This window comes from Aspergillus puulaauensis, chromosome 1 (assembly GCF_016861865.1).
Source record: "Aspergillus puulaauensis MK2 DNA, chromosome 1, nearly complete sequence".
Classification (NCBI taxonomy): Eukaryota; Fungi; Ascomycota; class Eurotiomycetes; order Eurotiales; family Aspergillaceae; genus Aspergillus; species Aspergillus puulaauensis.
The window spans coordinates 3054091-3075538 of NC_054857.1; the positions used below are offsets into that span (position 1 = coordinate 3054091).

General features: G+C 51.9%; 11 protein-coding genes across 11 annotated transcripts; 6 read left to right on the plus strand and 5 right to left on the minus strand.

The window, feature by feature from the left end:
* Positions 1-236: 236 nt before the first annotated feature.
* On the plus strand, positions 237-1977 carry APUU_11207S (NAD-dependent succinate-semialdehyde dehydrogenase; the record flags this gene model as incomplete). The annotated part of the gene is made up of 5 exons (XM_041695735.1): positions 237-266; positions 318-405; positions 462-1141; positions 1195-1771; positions 1823-1977. The coding sequence occupies 5 exons, from the start codon at positions 237-239 to the stop codon at positions 1975-1977; spliced, it is 1530 nt and encodes a 509-aa protein (XP_041550573.1).
* Positions 1978-2178: 201 nt separating this feature from the next.
* APUU_11208A (DUF3632 domain-containing protein) lies at positions 2179-3079 on the minus strand (the record flags this gene model as incomplete). Its single annotated transcript, XM_041695746.1, has 2 exons — positions 2179-2624; positions 2689-3079. 2 exons carry the CDS (start codon positions 3077-3079, stop codon positions 2179-2181), a joined length of 837 nt encoding a protein of 278 aa, XP_041550574.1.
* Positions 3080-3802: 723 nt separating this feature from the next.
* Positions 3803-4039, plus strand: APUU_11209S (uncharacterized protein; the record flags this gene model as incomplete). Its single annotated transcript, XM_041695757.1, has 1 exon — positions 3803-4039. One exon carries the CDS (start codon positions 3803-3805, stop codon positions 4037-4039), a length of 237 nt encoding a protein of 78 aa, XP_041550575.1.
* Positions 4040-4331: 292 nt separating this feature from the next.
* Positions 4332-5273, minus strand: APUU_11210A (alpha/beta fold hydrolase; the record flags this gene model as incomplete). Its single annotated transcript, XM_041695769.1, has 1 exon — positions 4332-5273. One exon carries the CDS (start codon positions 5271-5273, stop codon positions 4332-4334), a length of 942 nt encoding a protein of 313 aa, XP_041550576.1.
* A 1819-nt stretch (positions 5274-7092) lies between these two features.
* Positions 7093-8688, plus strand: MNS1B (glycoside hydrolase family 47 protein; the record flags this gene model as incomplete). The annotated part of the gene is made up of 3 exons (XM_041695780.1): positions 7093-8325; positions 8373-8547; positions 8600-8688. The coding sequence occupies 3 exons, from the start codon at positions 7093-7095 to the stop codon at positions 8686-8688; spliced, it is 1497 nt and encodes a 498-aa protein (XP_041550577.1).
* A 356-nt stretch (positions 8689-9044) lies between these two features.
* APUU_11212S (uncharacterized protein) lies at positions 9045-9654 on the plus strand (the record flags this gene model as incomplete). Its single annotated transcript, XM_041695791.1, has 2 exons — positions 9045-9313; positions 9402-9654. The coding sequence occupies 2 exons, from the start codon at positions 9045-9047 to the stop codon at positions 9652-9654; spliced, it is 522 nt and encodes a 173-aa protein (XP_041550578.1).
* Positions 9655-10012: 358 nt separating this feature from the next.
* Positions 10013-10746, plus strand: APUU_11213S (superoxide dismutase; the record flags this gene model as incomplete). The annotated part of the gene is made up of 2 exons (XM_041695802.1): positions 10013-10060; positions 10150-10746. 2 exons carry the CDS (start codon positions 10013-10015, stop codon positions 10744-10746), a joined length of 645 nt encoding a protein of 214 aa, XP_041550579.1.
* Positions 10747-10810: 64 nt separating this feature from the next.
* Positions 10811-12895, minus strand: APUU_11214A (F-box protein; the record flags this gene model as incomplete). The annotated part of the gene is made up of 6 exons (XM_041695813.1): positions 10811-10891; positions 10953-11099; positions 11150-11613; positions 11668-11713; positions 11759-11869; positions 11918-12895. The coding sequence occupies 6 exons, from the start codon at positions 12893-12895 to the stop codon at positions 10811-10813; spliced, it is 1827 nt and encodes a 608-aa protein (XP_041550580.1).
* Positions 12896-13830: 935 nt separating this feature from the next.
* APUU_11215S (oxidoreductase, short-chain dehydrogenase/reductase family) lies at positions 13831-14742 on the plus strand (the record flags this gene model as incomplete). Its single annotated transcript, XM_041695824.1, has 2 exons — positions 13831-13946; positions 14013-14742. The coding sequence occupies 2 exons, from the start codon at positions 13831-13833 to the stop codon at positions 14740-14742; spliced, it is 846 nt and encodes a 281-aa protein (XP_041550581.1).
* A 74-nt stretch (positions 14743-14816) lies between these two features.
* Positions 14817-16642, minus strand: APUU_11216A (putative general amidase; the record flags this gene model as incomplete). Its single annotated transcript, XM_041695835.1, has 3 exons — positions 14817-14962; positions 15017-16307; positions 16355-16642. The coding sequence occupies 3 exons, from the start codon at positions 16640-16642 to the stop codon at positions 14817-14819; spliced, it is 1725 nt and encodes a 574-aa protein (XP_041550582.1).
* Positions 16643-16785: 143 nt separating this feature from the next.
* APUU_11217A (ankyrin repeat protein) lies at positions 16786-20211 on the minus strand (the record flags this gene model as incomplete). The annotated part of the gene is made up of 1 exon (XM_041695846.1): positions 16786-20211. One exon carries the CDS (start codon positions 20209-20211, stop codon positions 16786-16788), a length of 3426 nt encoding a protein of 1141 aa, XP_041550583.1.
* Positions 20212-21448: the final 1237 nt, after the last annotated feature.

The window sequence follows — 21448 nt, forward strand, 5'->3', positions numbered from 1 at the left end:
TGTATAGTGGAGTATAGACGGGAATAATTGAGGAAGACGGTGTTTCGGGACTTTTGAGTTTGAGAAGTGGAAATAGAAGTCGCCGTCTTGATTAGGGTTAATTTAGGCCGAGAAACGGCGTCTCCCAACTATTGCCGCCTGTCTATACTACACCGAGATTCGCTATTTGACAGCTCGATCAGCAAGACAATCTTGTTCCAGTTGAATTAGAAGAACCACTCGACTACTCAACTACAATGGCGCCGAGCTATCCTCCCCTCTTCCAGGTATGTTGATCAGACCTCAACTCAGTTTATGTCCAAGCTCACTGAAAGAAGCTAGAAGACCTTTCCCTCTTCAAACAGGACTCCTTCGTCAATGGCGAATGGGTCGGCTCCGCTTCAGGCAAACGTTTTGCAGTCCTTGGTAAGGCCTCGCGGTCTGGATGCGGTTGATGGCGATGATAGCTTACGCATACCTAGACCCTGGATCCGGAAAAGAATTCGCCAGCTGCCCGATCAACAGTTCAGAGGACGTCAACCACGCAGTGGAAGCCTCACACGACGCCTTCCAGCGATACCAGCTCGTGACGGCCCGAGACCGCGCAAAGGCACTCCTCCGCTGGCACGACCTCATCACAGCCGCGAAGCAGGATATCGCAACCATCGTCACCTATGAAACCGGCAAGCCTCTCGCAGAGGCACTGGGTGAACTAGACTACGCTCTCGGGTTCACTTGGTGGTTCGCCGGCGAGGCAGAGCGCATTCAAGGGACTGTGGGGACTTCCTCTGTTAAAAATCGCCGTAACTTTACCATCAAGCAACCGATTGGGGTGTCGGTTGCTATGGTTCCTTGGAACTTCCCTGTTGCGATGATTCTGCGCAAGGCTTCTGCTGCGTTGGCTGCGGGCTGCTCGATGGTTATCAAGCCGTCGCCTGAGACGCCTTTGAGTGTCCTTGCGTTGGTGGAGTTGGCTGCGAGGGCTGGTGTTGAAAGGGGCGCTTTGACGGTCTTGACTACTGACTTGGAGTGTACCCCGGCTCTCAGTGAGAGTCTTTGCAAGCATCCTTTGGTCAGAAAAGTGACGTTCACTGGGAGTACGCGCGTTGGAAAGTTGATCTCGAGGCATTGTAGCGACGGGCTGAAGAAACTCACTCTCGAGGTAGGAGCACCACGTCACACATAAGTACATACTAGTTAACGTTACTGAACCAGCTCGGAGGGAACTGTCCTTTTATTGTGTTCGACGACGCAAACCTGACTCAGGCTGTGGAAGCCCTAGCCCTACTCAAATGGCGCCATGCCGGACAAGCCTGTATCACCGCAAACAGAGTCTATATCCAAAGCGGAGTCTACGATCAATTCAAGAGCCTTCTCACCGAAACAACCAAGAAGCTCAAAGTAGGCCACGGCGCTGCACCAGACACCACAATCGGACCCCTCACAACCGCAGCTGGAGTCGAGAAAGTCGAAGCCCAAGTCCAAGACGCAATCTCCAAGGGCGGGAAAGTTGTTCTAGGCGGCAGGAGACCTGAACATCTTGATCCTGATGCTGGTGGATACTTCTACTCGCCTACGATTATCTCCGATGCCACAGCAGATATGATTGTAGCTCATGAAGAGACCTTTGGTCCGCTTTGCGCGCTTTTCCGCTTCGATACGGAGGAACAAGTCGTCAGGAAAGCTAACGAGACAAGCATGGGATTGGCGTCGTACTTTTTCACTCGCAATGTCAGTCGGACGTGGCGGTTGGTGGAGAGTTTGGAAGCTGGCATGATTGGAATGAACACTGGTGAGTCCTCCTTTCACCCGATATTTGGAAGACTCTTTCTTACATCTTTAGGAAATCAATCTGCCGCCGAGGCCCCGTTTGGCGGAATCAAAGAGAGTGGATATGGGAAAGAGTCTGGGAAGGATATTGCAGTTAATGAGTATCTTGTCACTAAATCGGCTTCTCTGACTCTTGAACCGGCGGAGTCTGCTGTGATTCTAGGTTAGAACTGTTAAAATGCAGATACATTCGTGTATGCTTTTCTCTTATTGTCATTAGTGATACTCCGCCAACATAGGATGCTTCAGAATACAAGGCTATTGTACTGTAAAGGCAATAAAATAGCGAATGGAACGCCGGAACGCTACTCGGGAGAAAAGGGTATCAATTCTTTCTTGCCCATCCAGTCAACTTTGACTGTATGAGATCTATGAATCAACTGGCTTGGAGACAGCATCCATCCCATTCAAAGCAGCCTTACAAGCTCTGATCGTCTCCTCCGTCGCCAAATGGCTCCTTTTCAACTCTTCAAACCGACTCCTCCAGAATCCCCACCTCGGGATATTATATCCAGCTTCTCCCTTCCAAAGCCTCCCCCCGGGTATCCTGTCACGGTACTCCTGGTTCCGGCATGCCTCGTAAAGCCGGGGACTGCAGTGAATGAACCACAATGCAGCAACTGGAGGATACACGTTAATGTACTTGGTTCGGGTGTTCCTGTGTCGGTCATCGTCCTCCAGATGCCTCCAGATGCAGGTCAGGGCGTGGTATGCGCCGTCGGAGATACCTTCGTTGTGGAAGTGTATTAATAGCCCGTTCATGTTTCTCCATGATCGGTGTGCTGGGTCGGTTACTTTGGTGCCACTCCCCATTTCTGATGCTCAATCAACATTCAATATTCGTCAATACTTGTCTGTATATCTATCAGGAAGACATACGACTCCATCTCTCATGTAACTCCATACCAAAGTAAGGCCTATCCTGCCATACCCGATACCGACCCTGTATAAAAATCTCAGGCAATTCTTGCAGAGCCTTATGTAGAGAAATGTAGCGCTGCATGGGTTTTCCCTGGTACTCTAACTGCGGCGCAATCCGGAACATAACCTCCCAGAATTCGCACAGGAATTGGCGAGGATAGTAATCGTCATCCTCTCCTAAACAGTGATGAGGGAAGAAAGAGTGCGCCTTTTTAGCTGCTTTCTGGGGCGTGATTTTTGAGTGTGCAGGGAGGTAGGCTGCTAGGAGATCAAACACTTGTTCTTCCACGTCTGTTGGCTCGTACATGGTGTCGAGGTCGAGACCGAGGGGGTTGTTTGGATTCGGCATGGTGAGGATTATTATGTAGAATAGAGTAGCCGTTATTGAAGTTACTGAGGCAGTTCAGCGATGCTTAATTAAATAAAATCCATTAGATGGCTTACTGAGTCAACTATAATCAACATTGTGGCTCAGAGTAAGCCATGAGGCGGTGCGGCTATAGTGGAACTTCTGGCTGGCGTCAGGAGCAGGGCCGTAGAGAAGATGTGGCAATTGACAGCAGGCCAAGCTACAGTCAGGCTACAGCAGCTCGAAGAACTGAACAGAATTCCACGATACAGATGTCTCGTGTGGTCCACGTGCAGGTCACGTGTATAGGTACACATTCGGGCACTGAGTTAATAATATCACCGTAGAAGGCAGTCAGCCATACAGTCTTGAGGCTATAATTGCAGAGTCTATTACCATCTGTTACTTTCCATCACATGAAGTCCCCATATTCTTCATCCTTATCAGTCGGACCCGACAGATCCGAGGCATCTCCGAGAGGCGCATCACTGGCCCACTGGCCCCACTTCGGTATTAGGGCCGATGTACTCTTCAGTCTTTCTCCGTTGACACTGCTTTCTCTCTCTTTAACACTCTCCTCTCTTTAACACTCTTCTCCTGAGTCTTCTCAATCCAGCAATCTGTCTCCCTGGATCACAAACTTCCCTCTATCAACTCCTCTCTACCAACTCAACCAGACTTTATCAACCGGGCTATCAACCAGCCTACCTGGAATCTCCCAAGATGATCCTCACCCGCCTCATCTCCCTAACCAACTTCGGCGTCGCCTCCTCCGCCCTGGCCTTCCAGGTCTTCGTCCTCTACCCGTGGCACCACCAGCTCGACGACGAATTCAAGTCCCTCAAGGTCGAACACCTCCGCCTCCTCAGCCGGCTCGATCGCATCGCGCCCCCGGAAGTGAAGCCAATCGCCGAAGTGAAACCAATCGCCGAAGCGAAGCCACTTGCCGCACCGAACTGAACGACATAACTGAAATAAAGCGAAAGAAAGCGAAAGCATGGCTCTCGCGTGCGGATAAATATGCATGCATTAGATGATTAGAGGGTAATCCGGCGTTTTTATGTACAGGAAGAGGTCTTTCAAGACTTAGAGCCTCGCCTGGGTGACTAGTCCCTGGGAGACGGGTATCTCCTCGGTCGATAGACGTTGAGCGCTTATTGAACACAATATTATTAGACTTAAGATCTATATTCACTATTAAAGTGTAGACTACTGGATTTCTAGACCAGAAGACCATAAAACAAGTAAACAGTCACAGCAAAAACTTCAAAGCCTCCTCAACCAACGCCTCCGGGTCCTCCTCCGGGATAAAATGCCCACAGCCCAGTCCCCTCCCCTGAACATCAGCACAATACTTCTGCCAAACCTCCAACGGCCCCTCCTTCTTCGCCTTCATCGCACTCGCAAAGAACCCAGCCTCGCCCCAAACCACCAAAACCGGAACCTGGATCTTATTCCCCCTCTCCAGCTCCTCCTCATCATACACCCGATCAAAGTACGCCCCGGCCCTATAATCCTCACACGTCGCATGGATCTTCTCCTCAGCGCAATACGCCTCCCTATACCCCGCCATCACTTCAGCATCATAAGCATCCAACGTCCCCGTCCCCGCCCAGCTCGCAAGCGCATACTCCAGAAACATCTTCCCCCCTTCAACCCCGCCAATCAATCTCTCCGGGAACGGAGCCGGCTGGGCAAGAAATAACCAATGATACCCCTTCAACCCGGCCTTGGCGTCGCCGAATCCCTGGAACATCGACGCCGTGGGAACAATATCTACAACGATAACCTTGGACACTCGTTCGGGGTTATCGAATGCGAGGCGGTAAGCGACACGTGCCCCGCGATCATGGCCTAGGACTGCGAATTTATCGTCCGGCCCGTACCCGAGCTGTTCCATGACGGAGAGGCAGTCTTGCCCCATTAGGCGCTTTGTGTAGGCCGAGCCATTTGTGCTGGAGGGGATGGGGGAGGAGGCGCCGTAGCCGCGGAGGTCGAGCAGGATGAGCGTGAAGTGTGGGAGGGAGGGTGCGATTCTGTGGAACTCGAGGTGGGTTTGGGGGAAGCCGTGGATAAGGAGGAGGGGTGGTTTTGAGGTGGGGGATTTGGGGGCGCTGGTGCGCACGAAGAGGCGCGCGCCGAGGGTCGTGGTGATGTATTGGGAGGAGAAATTGGGGAAGTGGTCGGTGGGCATTTTGTATATTATTTATGGAAGGAGGGTTTATTGTAGTTTAATGGAGGGGATGTAGTGGGTATTTATACTGCGGGGATGGAGTCATACTCGGTCGAGAGGCGGGGTTGCGCCTTCCACGTACATCATCCAGACCTTCAACTCTTAACGTTAGCTCTAACCTTGGTATAACTGCTAATAGCATCCAAATGATAGTATTTATCTAGAATCCTGAATATCTGCCACTTCACGCACCGCCATGACCTAAACATAGGAATCACATAAAAACAAAGTGAAAAACAAATACCTGGCAACCTTCACCGAGTCCTGCTCAGAACAAGTTCCCGTATATCACATGCAATACGATGTCCATGCATACATAGACTGGGCCCAGAAGTGCACTACAAGCTAAATACAGACAGGGCTCGCTCCGGCTATGCAAGATAGCAGATTTGTTTCATGCTGCCAAATACCAGATAGGATTCTGCTTCCAGTCTCGAAGGGTCGGTTGTCGGTGACTTTGCGAATTGGTTACCCTAGCTCCACCCACAAAAGCCTTGCGGGTCTTGGTGAGTAGGTAAGTACATGCAGAGTACATATTTGACAGAGTTACTAGAGTAGCTTGTACCGCGTTGATAAGCTCATTGCGGCTCTTTCAGGGCTAATGCCCACTTCTAATGCTCGGCTGCAGCCGACCTCGGTAGGTCCTATCGATAACCCTAATCGTGGAGCAAGGCTACCAAGACGAGACAGGGAAGCAACTACGAACGTCGAAACGGCTCTCTATGTTTGGTATCGATATGAGCGAGTCCATGTAGATATCAGGACAGACAGTCTATCCTGCAACTGCTGAACCGTGCTCTTTCGGGCCTGAGTAGGTCTAAGAATATTTTATTTCGGCGGGTTTGTTGGAAGGACTCTAGTTTGCACTGGGGGATCTTTATGGACTCCGATATGAACTCGAATCGTTAAACACTCGTTTGTCTAATTTGAAGTGAGCTGGTAACTTGATATGTGCGCACCTCAAGATGTTTCATGCTGAATTAGGTTTGATTCAGTGCTGCTGACAAGTTTCAAAGCTTCCTTAGTGGGAGGCAGTGTCGTCGACTCGTCAAGATGGGACTGAGGCAGTGTCGATAGCTCCTCCGCAGGTAGCCTGGTTCTGGAATACAACTGGAGGCCTGGTTGAAGGATGCTCATCTCAATTTCAGGATTGGGGCCGTTCCTGCGTGGCTTCCAGCTGGCCCAGTCAGACAATGCAATTATGCAGCTTGTTATGCACGGTGAGTAATAGACTTCTGGCCCTGTCGCTCATTTCCGCGAATGCAACATCGGCGATCGACGGCATTGGCTGGATCGGGCTTAGCTTTGTTTACTCCGCTCTGTTATGGCAACGCCATTCCCGAAGTGGAAGGTACGATCCTCCTCCAAGTCCGCCGTCGCAGCTTCATCGCGACTTCAATACGACTTCAACTCCAGGAACCGGAAAATGTTGCAGTCGCGACCATTTGATCCCCCGCGCCGTTCAATCAGCATCTGGCCCTGCAGCGCTGCCTCGGGTGCCAAGTCGTGGTTGTTTCCGCAATGCTTGGGCTGTCAGCTTGCCCCTTTGTACGCTCCACATTCAGCCTGGCAGTGCCCATGCTCGCTCCACTTCTCCTCACCATCTGAGCCTCCCCGCTTCCTCTCTCTACCACTTTTATACCGCTCATTCCCCGTCCTGTCCCTCGTTTGGCTTGTACTCTGTAGTTACTGTCGCTATTTGGCTGTAGTTATTCTTAGGGTGTCACTCCTTTGCAACCCTTTTCAACTTTTTTTGTGATTCCGCGTGTTACCCCTGAATATGCGTACACATCTTCTTGCCCTTCCGGCCCTGGCCGCAGCCAGCTTGCCCGTCTACTCGCGAAGTAGCGAGTCGCGCGCGGGCGCCATCAAGGAGGCCTTCTCCCACGCCTGGGATGGCTATTATGAATATGCCTTCCCTCACGACGAGCTGCACCCCATCTCCAACGGCTACGGAGACTCCCGAAACGGCTGGGGCGCGTCGGCCGTCGATGCCCTGTCCACTGCCATCATCATGCGCAACGCCACTATCGTCAATCAGATCATTGACCACATTGCTGAGGTTGATTACACAAAAACCGACTCGACTGTGAGCTTGTTCGAGACCACCATTCGCTACCTCGCCGGCATGCTGTCCGGATACGACCTGCTCAACGGGCCTGGCAAGGGTCTAGTGGATGCGAAAAAGGTGGATGTGCTTCTTGAGAAGTCTCAGAAACTCGCCGATACCCTCAAGTTTGCATTCGACACCCCCTCCGGTGTTCCGTACAACAACATCAACATTACCTCCAAGGGCAATGACGGCGCCGACACCAATGGGCTGGCCGTGACTGGCACCCTGGTGCTCGAGTGGACCCGCCTGTCGGACTTGACTGGAAACGACGAGTATGCGCGCCTGAGCCAGAAGGCCCAGGACTACCTCCTCCACCCGGAGCCGGCGGAGTACGAGCCGTTCCCGGGTTTGGTTGGAAGCAACATCAACATCAAGGACGGAAAGTTCGCCGACGGGGTAGTTAGCTGGGACGGTGGCGCTGATTCTTACTACGAGTACCTGATCAAGATGTACCTGTACGACCCTGAGCGCTTTGGCCTGTACAAGGACCGCTGGGTGGACGCTGCCAAGTCAACCATCGAGAACCTGGCTTCGCACCCATCTACCCGCAAGGACCTCACCTTCCTCTCCTCCTACACCAAGGATCACAAGTTCAAGTTGGTCAGCGAGCACCTGACTTGCTTTGATGGCGGTAACTTCCTGCTTGGTGGAACGCTGTTGGACCAGCAGGATTTTGTTGACTTTGGTCTTGAACTGGTCTCCTCTTGCCACGAGACCTACAACTCGACGCTCACGGGGATTGGTCCCGAAGTGTTCAGCTGGGATCCCAGCTCTGTCCCTGAGAACCAGACGGAGCTGTTCGAGCGAGCAGGCTTTTACATCACTGGTTCAGGATATATTCTGCGCCCAGAGGTGATTGAGAGCTTCTACTACGCCTGGCGTATCACCGGTGACGAGACGGTAAGCATAGAAAACGAGTATTTAGAATAGATTGCTGACATGTGCAGTACCGCGAATGGGTGTGGAACGCCTTTGTCAACATCAACAAATACTGCCGCACCGAGTCCGGATTCGCCGGCCTCAGTGATGTCAACGCGGAGAATGGAGGCGGCCAAGACGACAACCAAGAGAGCTTCATGTTTGCAGAGGTGCTGAAGTACACTTATCTGGCTTTTGCTCCCGGTACGTTCCTGTTTAGCTTGGCAAATACTTTTATCCGTACTAACTGCAACAGAGGACGAGTGGCAGGTCCAGAAGGGCAGTGGCAACACGTTTGTGTTCAACACCGAGGCGCATCCTTTCAAGGTGTACTCGCCCAAGTAGGTGTAAGCATGGTACCACGGTCCAATTATTTCCAGCTGTATTATATCATAGTTCTATTAATCTGTTACGCGTCTGATTGGCCGATCATGTGACTCTCAACCCACCAAGGTCCATCGGACTAACCCGGTCTAGCCTAGCGCTGCTACATATTGAGCAGATTTGAGCACCTTGAAGACAACAACTGAGCAAGAATGTACCTTGGTGACTGATAATCCTCTCATCTGTACAGCAATGCTCTAACAGACATATATGAGCTGTCCCAACCTGTAGTCTGTAATCAATCCATCTCATCTCAGGATCTCAATTCAATTCAATATCTCCAAAACCTCAATCACTACGTATCTATACACTTCAAGATGTGCGGCATCCCCCGACCAAGCTCCGGCCACAGAATCGCCATCATGTTCCCCTCGCCATCGCCATCTCCCTCACCATCCTCCTCACTCTCATCATCACCAACCTCATCTCCATCATCCTCCCCAGAACCACAACAACTCCCTGCCCAGGAATCATACTCCCTCTTCTTCCGCGAATCAGAACCCCACACGAAAGCCGTCTTCCGGAGTAAAGACGTCTCGACGATGGATTCATTCCGCTCTTGTAACGATATTGATCTCCGGATTGAGTATGTCCTCCTTCCATAACAACTGCACCTAACCCTGGTAGGGTGGGAGATTGAAAACGAAACCAGAAACTAATATGAGAGGGTGTAGACGCCACGGCGACCTAACAGTCTCGCACCCGGGTCTTTCCCTGGGCCAGATTGCGCCACTTCATGCGTTCCAGCTGCGTCCTTCGTCTTTGTCTTCTGAGAAGAAGGCTGGAGAGATGGAGTTCAGTCTCCCGCAGAAACTCGACCTCGGTGTTTCGGAGCAGGGAATTGTCGGGAGGAAGGTCACGGTTGTAGCGAGGGGAGAGGGCGGGGAGGTGCTCCAGATGGGGAATGGGATTGTTGGGTATGATTAATTAACGTCAATTACTTGATTGTAACTATTACTTTTATCTGTTTGTTTGGCTGTTTGGCTGTATGGAGTTCGGATCGGTAGTTATTTGGTTTGTCGGGTAAGATTCTAGGTAGTTAGCAGGTTTAAACTGGAATGATGTGATTGATTGACTGATTGATTTGGTGGTCTGGCCTTGTTGATTGTGTAATGTGCTCATATCTGCTCAACAGGGTCCTCATTTAACCCCGCTGTCTGTCTGTATTCCGGGGGTATAAGAAGGCATTGCCCCTCCTCCTCCTCTACTATTATCGTACTCACTACATCTCTCCATCTCCCTCATATCTACTTCCATTGAATAACTGCAACCAACCACATCCAAAATGGCTGACCAGAAATACACCCTCCCCCCTCTCCCCTACGCCTACGATGTACGTCCCTCCCCCAAACACCCCATCCCATCTACTCTGCCCAACCCCTTAATCAACCAACCAACTAACCAATACTGTAACACATCCAGGCCCTCGAACCCATAATCTCCTCCCAAATAATGACCCTGCACCACCAAAAACACCACCAAACCTACATCACAAACCTCAACGCAGCCCTAGCCTCTCAATCCACCGCACAGTCCTCAAACAACATCTCCGCCCAAATCGGCTTGCAGCAGAAAATCAAATTCAACGGCGGCGGCCACATCAACCACTCCCTTTTCTGGGAGAATTTGGCACCCTACGACTCGGCGGAGACGGATATTGGGAAGAATGCACCGGCCCTCAAGGCGGCGCTTGAGGCGCAGTTTGGGTCTGTGGACGCGTTTGTGAAGGCGTTTAATGCGACGTTGTTGGGGATTCAGGGGTCTGGGTGGGGGTGGCTTGTTGCTGATGGGCCTGGCGGGAAAGGGAAGTTGGAGATTGTGACGACCAAGGACCAGGATCCGGTTACTGGGGCGGTGCCGGTGTTTGGGGTTGATATGTGGGAGCATGCGTACTACTTGCAGTACTTGAATAACAAGGCTGGGTATGTGGAGGGGGTGTGGAAGGTGATCAACTGGAAGACTGCCGAGGAGAGGTATAAGAATGGGGTGGAGGGCAATGTTGCTGGGCTTAAGCTGTGAGCTATGTAGGCCGTTAAGACGATTAAATGTCTATCTACCTAGCTGTTAACTATCTGCTAGCATGTCAATATACCCTGTTGATGATGCGCTCCCATTTCTTAGCCTGCACAGTTAGGGCTGTCACCGAAGTCAACTTGCCGTCGGCCTGGTGCAGTGTTAGACACATTCATTATATTTCATTATATAGGGTAGGCAGGTAAACTCACGTATCTTTGCTTGGTTTCATCCCAGAGTGGTATTCCAAAAGCCACTGCCAGTCCCGCTATAACCTCGCCTTCAGGTGCACGCTGAATTGTCCATTCCTGGCCTCTTCCCTCTCCAAAACAGACCTCCCTGTCGAAATTCGTCTTAAGCTGTTCGAGTCAGGCAAAACACTCGGTAATAAAATATGATGGAAACGCACCTGTACTGCCCGCTGTGAATACGCGCTGGAAATGCGTACTTCACTGATATGCTCCCCTGCAACGCCATCAATCTCAAAAACCTGATCCTTAGGACCAAGTCTCGCGCGGAACTTAGCTACTCCTGTCGAATTGTTAATGCCAGCAAAGTAGGCTCCAATGCCTGTTATATTGCCTGAAGGGGCTATGTTTGCCCATATACATCCCAGTACTTCTCGCAACTTTTTATTTCCCAACAAGAAGACCGGTGTATACGGTATCAGATCACTGTCGAATTGTTCATGGCCGTCGGTTTGGGTACGGGGAAGAGGGAGGACGCGAATAGAAGGTTGAAACCAGTAAGACGCCCGATGGCCTGTATATGGACTTCGAGCGCCGCGAATAGGGCTGGCCTCGTATGCAAACCAGAGAAGATGACTTGGCGGGTAACCCTGAGACCTTTTGCTCTGGGCAATGGAATATTGGTCTTGATTTAACAGGTTAGCATTGCTTTATGCTTTATGCGCAGAAAAGCACCTACTTGGACGTTGGCACTCGAGAATGCCGAATCGTGCAATAACGCCATCCTACACATGTTAGCCAATTCTTTCTCTTCAAGGATATCAGCGTACCTTGAGCTGCCCAACAAGGCCAACCAATTCATGGCCCTCGGAAACCAGAAACGGTCTCTGTTGGGCCTCGGTTTGATTTCCACCGTACTCAAGCCCAGACTTGAGGCATACCTAACGCTGTCAGCTTTTCCCTCTTAACGGCCACCGCTAGAGACATACTCTAAGCCCTATGATGCATGTCTTTGCCTGTTGGTCCAGGATCTTAAGATCTGGCATATACGCCACAAATCCAGTGATCCAATCCCCACAACTAATGTAAAATGGTTCGCAGTCGTGTAAGGCAGGATTCACACTTCCAAAGGTTCGCCTTACTCCGTTAAATGTGATGCTAAGTCCAGCAAGACACCTGCTAGGGCGCTTCGTGAAGAATACCTCACATAGAGAGGGAAGCCGATCTATTTCATCCCAGCAACGGATCCACTGGACCGAGTCCGCAATGTCGTCTTGGGGAGATGGGTACAGAACAAGCGATACGTGCGACGCTTTGCTATGTTTCTTGATGGTGTCTGCCTGCTCGTCGGTGGCACATACAGGTACCTCTGGACTAGCAAATTTAAGATAATATTCGCAGATCCGGTCGCACGTATTCCATATGCGCATTCGGTTGGCAAGGCATCTCATCGCGCTGTGCAAGCCATACGACACCGACAACTCTCTGTTTAGCCAGAGGTAAAGGCGCTTGAAGTCAATTTTCGATCTGCCCGGACTTGAAGACAATGGTTGATGGTTCAGCTCCCAGAACCAGGGCATGCTTCGAAGGATTAGTTTCTTCCAGAAAGAATTGTGCCTCGTAGCAGTATTGAATGAGCTCGAGACATGGAGGAGGGCGATTATTGAGTCTCCGGGAAGATATCGCAAGATCCGGTCAAGGACATCATAAGGCAGCCTAGAGAACACGTCCCTTCTGTTCCACCACTGGAACTTTTGAGACTTGGTACTGTCGAGCAAAAGCAAATACTGGCGCAAGCTGAAGAGACGAAGAGGCTGGCTGACCAGGTGTTCGGTGCCTCCAGTGCATACCCACTGTCTTCGGGTGGGCATCTTAAACCCATAATCAATACGCAAGTAGTTTGTGTAGGCAAGACCGGCAAAAACATGGTAGAGGACATCCTTGTCGATGGGCTGAGCACTGCCCATTCTGTAGGCGACGACTCTGGTCAAAATCTCCAGGCAGCACCTGTGCAGAGGAAAAGCATTCTGGTACCTACACCTCAGTCAGGATGTCGGTCTTATGGGGACAACGAGGAATGCATAAATACCCAAATAAGAACACTTCTCCGTGTCCAGGAAAGTTACTGTCGTCTCCCTTGTGGGCAAGCAGGATGGGGGGTATTTCACTTGGTATGCAGTGAGCTCTACCACTCAGATAGGCTCTATTTCCAGTCAGTTCAGAATTGAAATCCCAATGCAAAGTCCCTTGGATACCTCTGAGGCCCTGGGAGGCTGTCGTTCCGTCCGAGGCACACCACGTCTTCCACCCACGCCCAGCCCGCTTCTAGGAGCGCAGGATCATACCCCCGGATCTCTGGAAAGTGCTGCCATATTTTATCGGAGAATCTTGTAGAGCGCAGTCTGGCTTCGCGCTCTTTGTCCACTCGTTTCCGTCGTCGTGCCAGGTCCCCGGACAGTATGGAGCCAACCTGCACGTCGTGCTGGCGCAGAGGCACGGAGCATAATGCGCAGTAGCATGTATTATTCATAAGAGAGGTAATTATAAGAACTAAATATATTAGAAATAAAAAACGCATGTTTGTAGGAAGAAAACAGCAGCTGGACGTCGGCCTGCCATGTCTTTCCTGCCTCGTGCTTTCCTTATTCGGTTCATTACAAAAACACTCTTGAATTGAGCCAATTGGATTCTCTTTGCTGTTCAATTCAAGATCCCATTCACAGATCAATGTATACATCGTATCCACAGGCTGTCACTCGTAGATATTCATAGATAACGGCTGCGGGGAACCGAACCTCGGCTCCGGCAACTCACTATAAATCCCCACTACCTATAGGTAACTAACTGCTGCACCCACTTCTTCCTTTCCAACTCCCCATTCTACTCTGTACATCAGCACAAAATGGCTGCCGCAGAACAGGTCCAGCTCCAAAACTTCCCCTCCATCTTCTCCCTCGAGGGCAAAGTCGCCGTCGTAACCGGAGGCTCTCGCGGCCTCGGTCTCTACGCCGCAAGCGGGTCCGTCCCCCCGTACCTACCTGCCCACCGAAGTACGAGCCCAAAAATACTAACACTTTCCTAAAGATTACTCCAAGCAGGCTGCTCAAAAGTCTACATCACCTCGCGCAAAGCCTCCGCCTGCGACGAAGCAGTCGCAGCCCTCAACGCCCTCCCCAATCTGCGCCCCGGCGCAAAAGCCATCTCCGTCCCCGCAGACTCCTCCAAGGTCTCCGAAGTCGAGCGCCTAGTCGCCGAAGTCGCCAAAACAACAGACCACGTCGATATCCTCTTCGCGAACGCCGGCGCAACATGGGGCGAGCAATTCGAGAAGTTCCCCGAGTCCGCATTCGATAAAGTCCTCGATCTCAATGTCAAGAGTGTCTTCTTCACAATCCAGAAATTTTTCCCGCTGCTCACGACAAAGGCGAGTCGTGATGAGCCGGGGCGGGTGATTATCACGGGCTCTGTGGCGGGTATTACGCTGGGCAGTCTAGGGAAGAATGCGTCGTTTAGTTATAGTGCGTCCAAGGCCGCTGTGCTTCATTTGACGAGGAATTTGGCTGTTGAGCTTGGGCCGCGCCATGTGCTTTGCAATGCGATCGCGCCCGGTCTGTATCCGAGTAAGATGGCGAATGGGCTCATTGAGCTCCAGGGGGGCATGAAGGATCTGGAAGATTCCAGTCCGAATAAGCGCCTGGGCAAGCCGGAGGATATTGCTGGACTTGTGGTGTTTTTGGCAAGTCGCGCAGCCAGTCATTTGAACGGCAGTGTTATTACGACAGATGGAGGGGCCCACCTGAAGGGGAGAATGTGATTAAGAGTGCCCTTTTTATGTATATTGTAGATGCGCCTATTTAGAAGAACTATAGTGCACGTGCAATATTAATTCTACAGCTTTGACCGATCCGTCTTGATAGCCCGATCAATAAGCTCCATCGCCTGGAAGAGCTCATAGTCATGCTGCTTCGGCGTCACAACCTGGACACTCAGCGGCGAATTTAGATAAACCGTCCGGTCAACCGTTTTCTCATTCCCTATTAACACGTCAGTACAGTCATTCAAGTCAGTTCCAAAATGGGAAACCATACAAAGCTCCCGATTGGCCTTATCCCAACTCCCAATCACCTTCTCACCCATCTCGACTCCCCTCTCCAAATCCGCCTCCCCGAACTTCCGAATAGGAAGTGATCCAGCCGGGTAATCCAGCAGTACAAAACTAGACGTATAGCCGACTGCATTATACCGATCCAGCTCGGGGACTGGGTGCGGTGCAACGGGGTGAATGATCGCGTCGATCGTCTGCTCGTTCCCACTCCCACCCTGCATCCACAACTTTTTACGTAGCTCGAGTTCAACGGCGCCCCGGGTCGCTTGGAGCTCGGCGAGTTGCGAGAGAAGCATCGGTTTCCCGCGCGCCATGCGCGTCTGGAGCCATGGGATGAGTGACTCGCCTGTGCTCTCGAGGAGATCCATCATGTTGACGCCGCCGTCGACACCCATGAGACGGCCGGCGATGGACTGGCATTTTGAGAGAATCTTGGGGACCGGGATCTCGACGACATTGACGCCTGGGGTGCGGCGGAGGGCGTTGGCGACTTCGTTGAGGACCTTTGTTACCGGAGGCAGCGGCTCGACTAGTCCATCAGATGGGAGGACACCGATTGTTATCGGTCTATTGCTGTTTCTGCCGAAGGATGAGAGCGGGGATGGCCATGCGCCTGGGATGCAGTCCTCGCCGAACCACTGGGCCCGAGGGATGAGGTGGGCCATTACGGCGTCAATATCGGCGATGGAGTGGGCGAGGGGTCCGGCGACGGCTTGGATTGAGATGCGGCCTTTCGCTTTGGGCTGGCCGTCTGTTTGGCCGCCGTATGGGACACGTCCGTTGCTTGGTTTGAAGCCGTAGAGGCCGTTGCACATGGCTGGGACGCGGATGGAGCCGCCGATGTCCGTTCCGAAGCCGATCATGGAGCCGCGGAGGGCGAGGAGGGCGCCTTCGCCGCCGGTGGATCCACCGACTGTGAGCTGGCGGTTGCGCGGGTTGAGGGTGCGGCCGAAGAGGTGGTTTGCTGAGTCTAAGGCGCCCATGGTTTGGGGGACGTTGGTTTTGGTGATGATGATCGCGCCGAGAGATTTGAGGAGGGAGACGAGTGGTGCATCTACCTCGCATGGGCGAAGGGCGAGAGCCGCAATGCCGACGCTGGCGTCGACGCCGCGGATGTTGAAAGAGTCCTTGACTGAGACAGGCAGGCCGTGTAGAGGGCCGATGGGCGTGCCAGTGCGACGAAGGTGGTCGTCTAGCTCTTGTGCTCGCTGAAGAGCAGATTCGAAGAGCGGTTCAGTCAGGCATCGGGTTAGTTGGTGAGCAATGGAAGCTCTCTATCTCTTGTTAACTTCAATACATTCAACGGGCTCAGGCGGAGTACCTTGCAGAAGGCTTCGATGACTTCTTTTGTTGTGAGATTTTGGCTCTGAATTTGATTCAGTAAACCTTTAATATCCCAGTTCTCTGTAATTTCAATCTGTCTAGCTGATAGAAGACCGCATGATCGAGGAATGTCCATCACATTGACCCGGTCGTACTGGACGTTGGCAACAGACTCCGCGGGGGAATGCATCCCCGCGGGGATAAGAGAGGGAGAAAGGCGCCATTCTTGAGGAATGCGCTCCCACAGCTGGGCCTGTTTACGCTCGGCGATCTCAGAGTACTTCATTTTGCGGAATTATCGAATTGACAAGAAATCAACGAGAATAATGGCTCTGAGATACTGGAAAACTAGGAACAAGGTTGGACTTGGGTGCGGAGAACCTCGGCATTCATTATGTCATTAGTCATCATGTCTATACGCGCATAAATTTATACAGTTTTCTGGTCCAGCTCCAAGTCCAGATCGAACTTCCTCTCGATCTCTCTCGTCGGGAGCAACGTCCTCTCTCGGTTGGAGCGCTGCGTTTTCATCCTCTCCAGCACCAATTGATCTTTTCTATGCCGACTTTCTCTAATCCATCCTCGAGCCCGCCGCAGTCCTTCCTGGAAAACATCTCCAATGTCGTCGAGCACCAAAGCCAGCAGCACCAGTGGAATTGAGATCCCAAAGCCGACTCCAAAGGTGTATTTGGCCACATATGCGAGGGTTAAATTATTCTCAAACTCAGGCATGTTGATGGTAAACACTGACGTGATAAATGAGAGTGGGAGGAACACAATGGTCACGATCGTGAAAACCATGAGAATCTTGCCCTGCCGCGTCGTCCCAGCCGCCTGATCGCGAGCGAATCGGGCCTCGAAGGCATTGGCGTGCTTCTGCTTTAGGTCAAGAAGGTCGGTGATGGACGAGTAGATGCGTTCAGCCTGCTTGTCCATGCGGTCGATATCCTTTAAGTGCATATCAATTGTCCGCTGCTGCTCTCCGAACCGCTTCTTGATCTCCCGCTGCGGGTCCCCGCGGCTGAGGTACATCTCGCACACCACTTCCTGGAAGTCAACAAGAACGTGTTGCTGGTGCTGAAGTACCATCCGGATCATGTTGAGCTCGTCACGTATATCCTTCGCCTCGGCAAGGAGATCTGTTTCCTGGCCGATGTCTAGCAAGTTATCGACAAACAGCGGCTCGTCATCAAGCTCATCATCGTTCTTTTTCTTCTTTTTCTCCTCTTTGTTTAAATTCTTGGCCACGTCTTTTTCTTTCCGCCGCGCAAATCGACTGAGCTTCCGGTGGTTTTTGAGCCAATCCGATGCCTGCGCCGAGGCCCGGTTGAACTGTTGGAAGAGCAAACTCTCGCGGTCTGTCGCGATGCCGATAGATGATTCGAACATATCGAGAAACTGGTATTCGTCATCGCCCATTCGGTGTCTATCAAACACCCCTGAGCAGCGGTTGGTGATGCTAAGGGCCAGATCGTAAATGGACTGCACGCGCTCGCGGGTCTTGGAATTGATATCTTCGATAATCCCGTCCAGCACGTTCAACGGATCGTTCTTCGGTTGGTCCCATCGTTGGGGGAAGCTTGTCACAACCAAACTCGGTCCCAGAATCCACATCCAGAGCTGGTCAACCATGAACACCTTTGGCTCTGGGGTGCGAGATCCCATTGTTTGGTAACGGTACACGACTTGATCCAGGTCACGCGACTGCGTGTCGATGTTGGGATAGAAGAACTGGTCCAGCGTGCGTCGAATATGGAGTGACGTCGTCGACGATGTGAGATGGGCACGCAGAAGCAACTCGTCGCGCGTGGGTTTTCTCTCAATACCCTGCTGGGGCGTCTTGACCTTCTGCGTTTCCTGGATCGCCTCTTGCATCTTCTCTCTTCGTTCAGCCGTCTCGAAATGCAGGTATGGCATAAAGTAACAGATGTTGCTTTCCAACAGTGCCGGTTTGTCTTTGCAGAAACTCTTAGGATTCGGAGACTTGTCTCGTCCCATATATGGAGGCTTGGGTGTCCCACCTTTGGGCGTCTGCGTTCCTCCTTTCTTGCCTTTCTTGCCTTGCGAACTGCTCGGGTTGTCATCCTGAGAATACGAATCCAGCCGCTCCATCTTTCCTCCTGACTTTTGCTTCTTGCTTTTACCTCCGCCATCTACCTTCGGTGATGGCAACGGCAGCGGCGGCAGTGGCGGATATTTTGAGAAGCCATTTATTACTATCTGCGGTGACCGGATTTCCACCTCTGTCTCCTCCGCACTGTCAGTACGTACTTCATCCCGGGTCCTCGGTGCCCTATGTGTGCTCTGACACAGTGGGCGCATAAAGTTTGAATGCATTTTCTGGCCGCGATGCTGGTAGTTGAACGACCTCTCCAAAACCTTGAAACTATCCACATCATGCGCGCCTTCCTCGATAAACGCCTTGGTTAGCAGGGCTTCAACCCATGCCATATTGTTCGCGGGAAGGTGTATCCAGCGGAAATCAGTGGCCTTGCTGTGGGATGGTAGTGCATTCCACGCTTGTTTTCTGTGGTTCTCGGCGTCGCGTCCGTATAGTAGGTTAAACACCGAAGTGCGCTTAACCCGGTTCCCATTGTGGAAGTTTCCAAAATCCACAACCGTCGCTTCAAAGCCCTCGCAGGCACCGCGCGCATCTTCGCTCAGCGCCGTCACGTTGTTGTACGGTGCCAGAAGCGCAACAATATTCTTGTGCTTGGAGTGCGCAGCGCCGAGGAAAGGCGTGCTCCCGAAGTTGTCCCTCAACCGCTGCTTCAGATCCGTACGCTCGAGCAGACACTCTACAACTTCACTGTGCCCACCCTGCGCCGCCGCATGCAATGGTGACGCCCCATTCAGCAGTTGCGAGTTGATCTTCGCGCCAGCACCTAGCAGCTTTCTGACGATGCTCTCACTCCCGCGGTCACACGCATTATGCAACGGTGTCCACCCGCCATCACTCCGCGCATTCACATCAGCGCCATGCCGCAGAAGCAACGAGATAATGCTCTCATTTCCATGCGCTACAGCCAAATGCAACGCCGTCTTATTCCTCCCCTCAACTGCATTGACGTCCGCCCCAGCGATCGGAATCCCACCCGTACTCCGCGCATTGATAATCATCGGCCGCGCAAGCAACATCTCCGCCAACCTCTCCTTCCCCGTCGCGCACGCCCAATGCAACGGCGATCTCCCCAGCTCATCGCGCGCATCAACCTCACACACAGTTTCCAATAACAACCGAATCACATCCTCCCCCCAATCACACATCTTATCCGCTGCAAGGTTATGCAAGACATTCCGCTGCCTCAGATCGCGTGCATTCACATCCGCCCCGCGCGCAATCAGGACCTGCAAGATATGGAAATGATTCTTCCACGCGGCCGTCATAATCGCCGTTCTCCCCTTCCTATCTCCAATCTCCGTCGAAGCCCCGTAGTCAAGCAGAACCTGCGCAATCCGCACATGATTCTTCTCCACAGCCTTGAGCAGCGGCGACGCCGTCACCCTTCCACCACCGCCACCGGTATTATTCCCACCTCCACTACCTTGCGCATTTGTATTCGCATTCGCACTCGCATTCGCATTCGTAGTCCCAGGCGCAGAAAACAAATCCGGCACAGCCCCCAACGAAAGCAAATACTGCGCCGCATTAAACCTGCCCCTTTCGCAGGCGCGCATAAGCCCCACGCGCAGGAACCCATCAGTCAACTGGCCGTTTTCGCGCGCGGTCGCGACGACATCGCGCAGGTCTTCGAGCGCATCGCTTGCGGCGGCTTTCACGAGCCGCGGTTCGAGTCGATCGTGGCTGGAGCTGGTTATGCTAGAGCGGGAGCGGGACATTTCTCCGTTGACCATTTTTTTCCCTTTCCTTTCTTTGTTTTTACCCTTTTTTCTCGGAGTGTATTACTTGGTAGGTGGGTAGAGTAGAGTAGGTAATCGCTTTCCTTATCCTATCCTGGTAAGGATTGAAAAGGGGCGGGGGAGGGGGATTATGTCGGCATCGGCATGGAGTAAGTTAGCTGTTTATTTGGTTTTGTTGTAGTCCGCAGAAAAAAGAGAGATGGTTGACATGAATATTGAGCACAGTCAGCCGCAGGAGCAAAAGAGTGAGAGTTAGAAGGAAAAAAAAAGGTCCAGACCGACGCCCCGGGACTGGGGATTAATCTTAAATATGCAAGCCCGAGACGACTGGGGGAGGCTACGAGTTCCGACTTACGAGACTACGAGCAGGATCGCTTAGCTGCAGACCCTGACGGCACTAACTGGTTTAGTTCGGGGCCAGGGTGCTGGTTGTACAAACTACAAACTATAGCAAATACAATTGCAAGAATTCCTGGAATTGCAACAAAGTCTTCTATGTCGATATAGATGAAGTATGCCCTGTTTTGTCTATATATTGGCAAGCTCAGCATATCGACTCATACATTGTCAACGCTGTCACTGAGATGGCTGGAGTATACCTCCCGAACGATGTCGCGATTGAGTCCACCTGTACTAACCCTAAATGGAATATAGTATGCCAAACCTGGCCCATCCTCAAATTCTTTGTACTCTGGTGTGCATCCTTGTTGCTGACCATTTGCTAACGTCATGTCCAGCTAAGATAATATTTGCTGTGGCTGGTTTAAGAGAATTAAAGGCGGCGCACTTCTACAGTAGGAGGGAAGAAGCTTCGTAAAAAACGGGCACTGGCCCCCACGGCGGGAAGACGGACTGGACCCATGGACTTGGAAGGACTCCCTATTATTAGCACACTATAGCAAATCGCGTCTCTCGGTCAGAATTATTTATTATTCTATCGTCTCTACTAGATAACATCAGAAATCCGACGGTCGCCGCGAGAATCGTGGGAATCCAGAGAATGCAAGCTCAAGCTCAACAATACGCAAGGAGTGTCTAGCAGCAGCACTTTCCAAAATGAAAATGGAGTGAAAAGGAAGGTAAGAAGACAAGTTCGAAAGTCGCATGATGCGCAAATCCCGGAATCAGAAAGAGAAAAATGTTCAAAAAAAGCTCTGCCGCAAAGTATCAAGTCAAAACATCAGCTCTTTTTGGTCGCATGTACGCCGTCCCTGTCCCTCCCCGCTCCGCC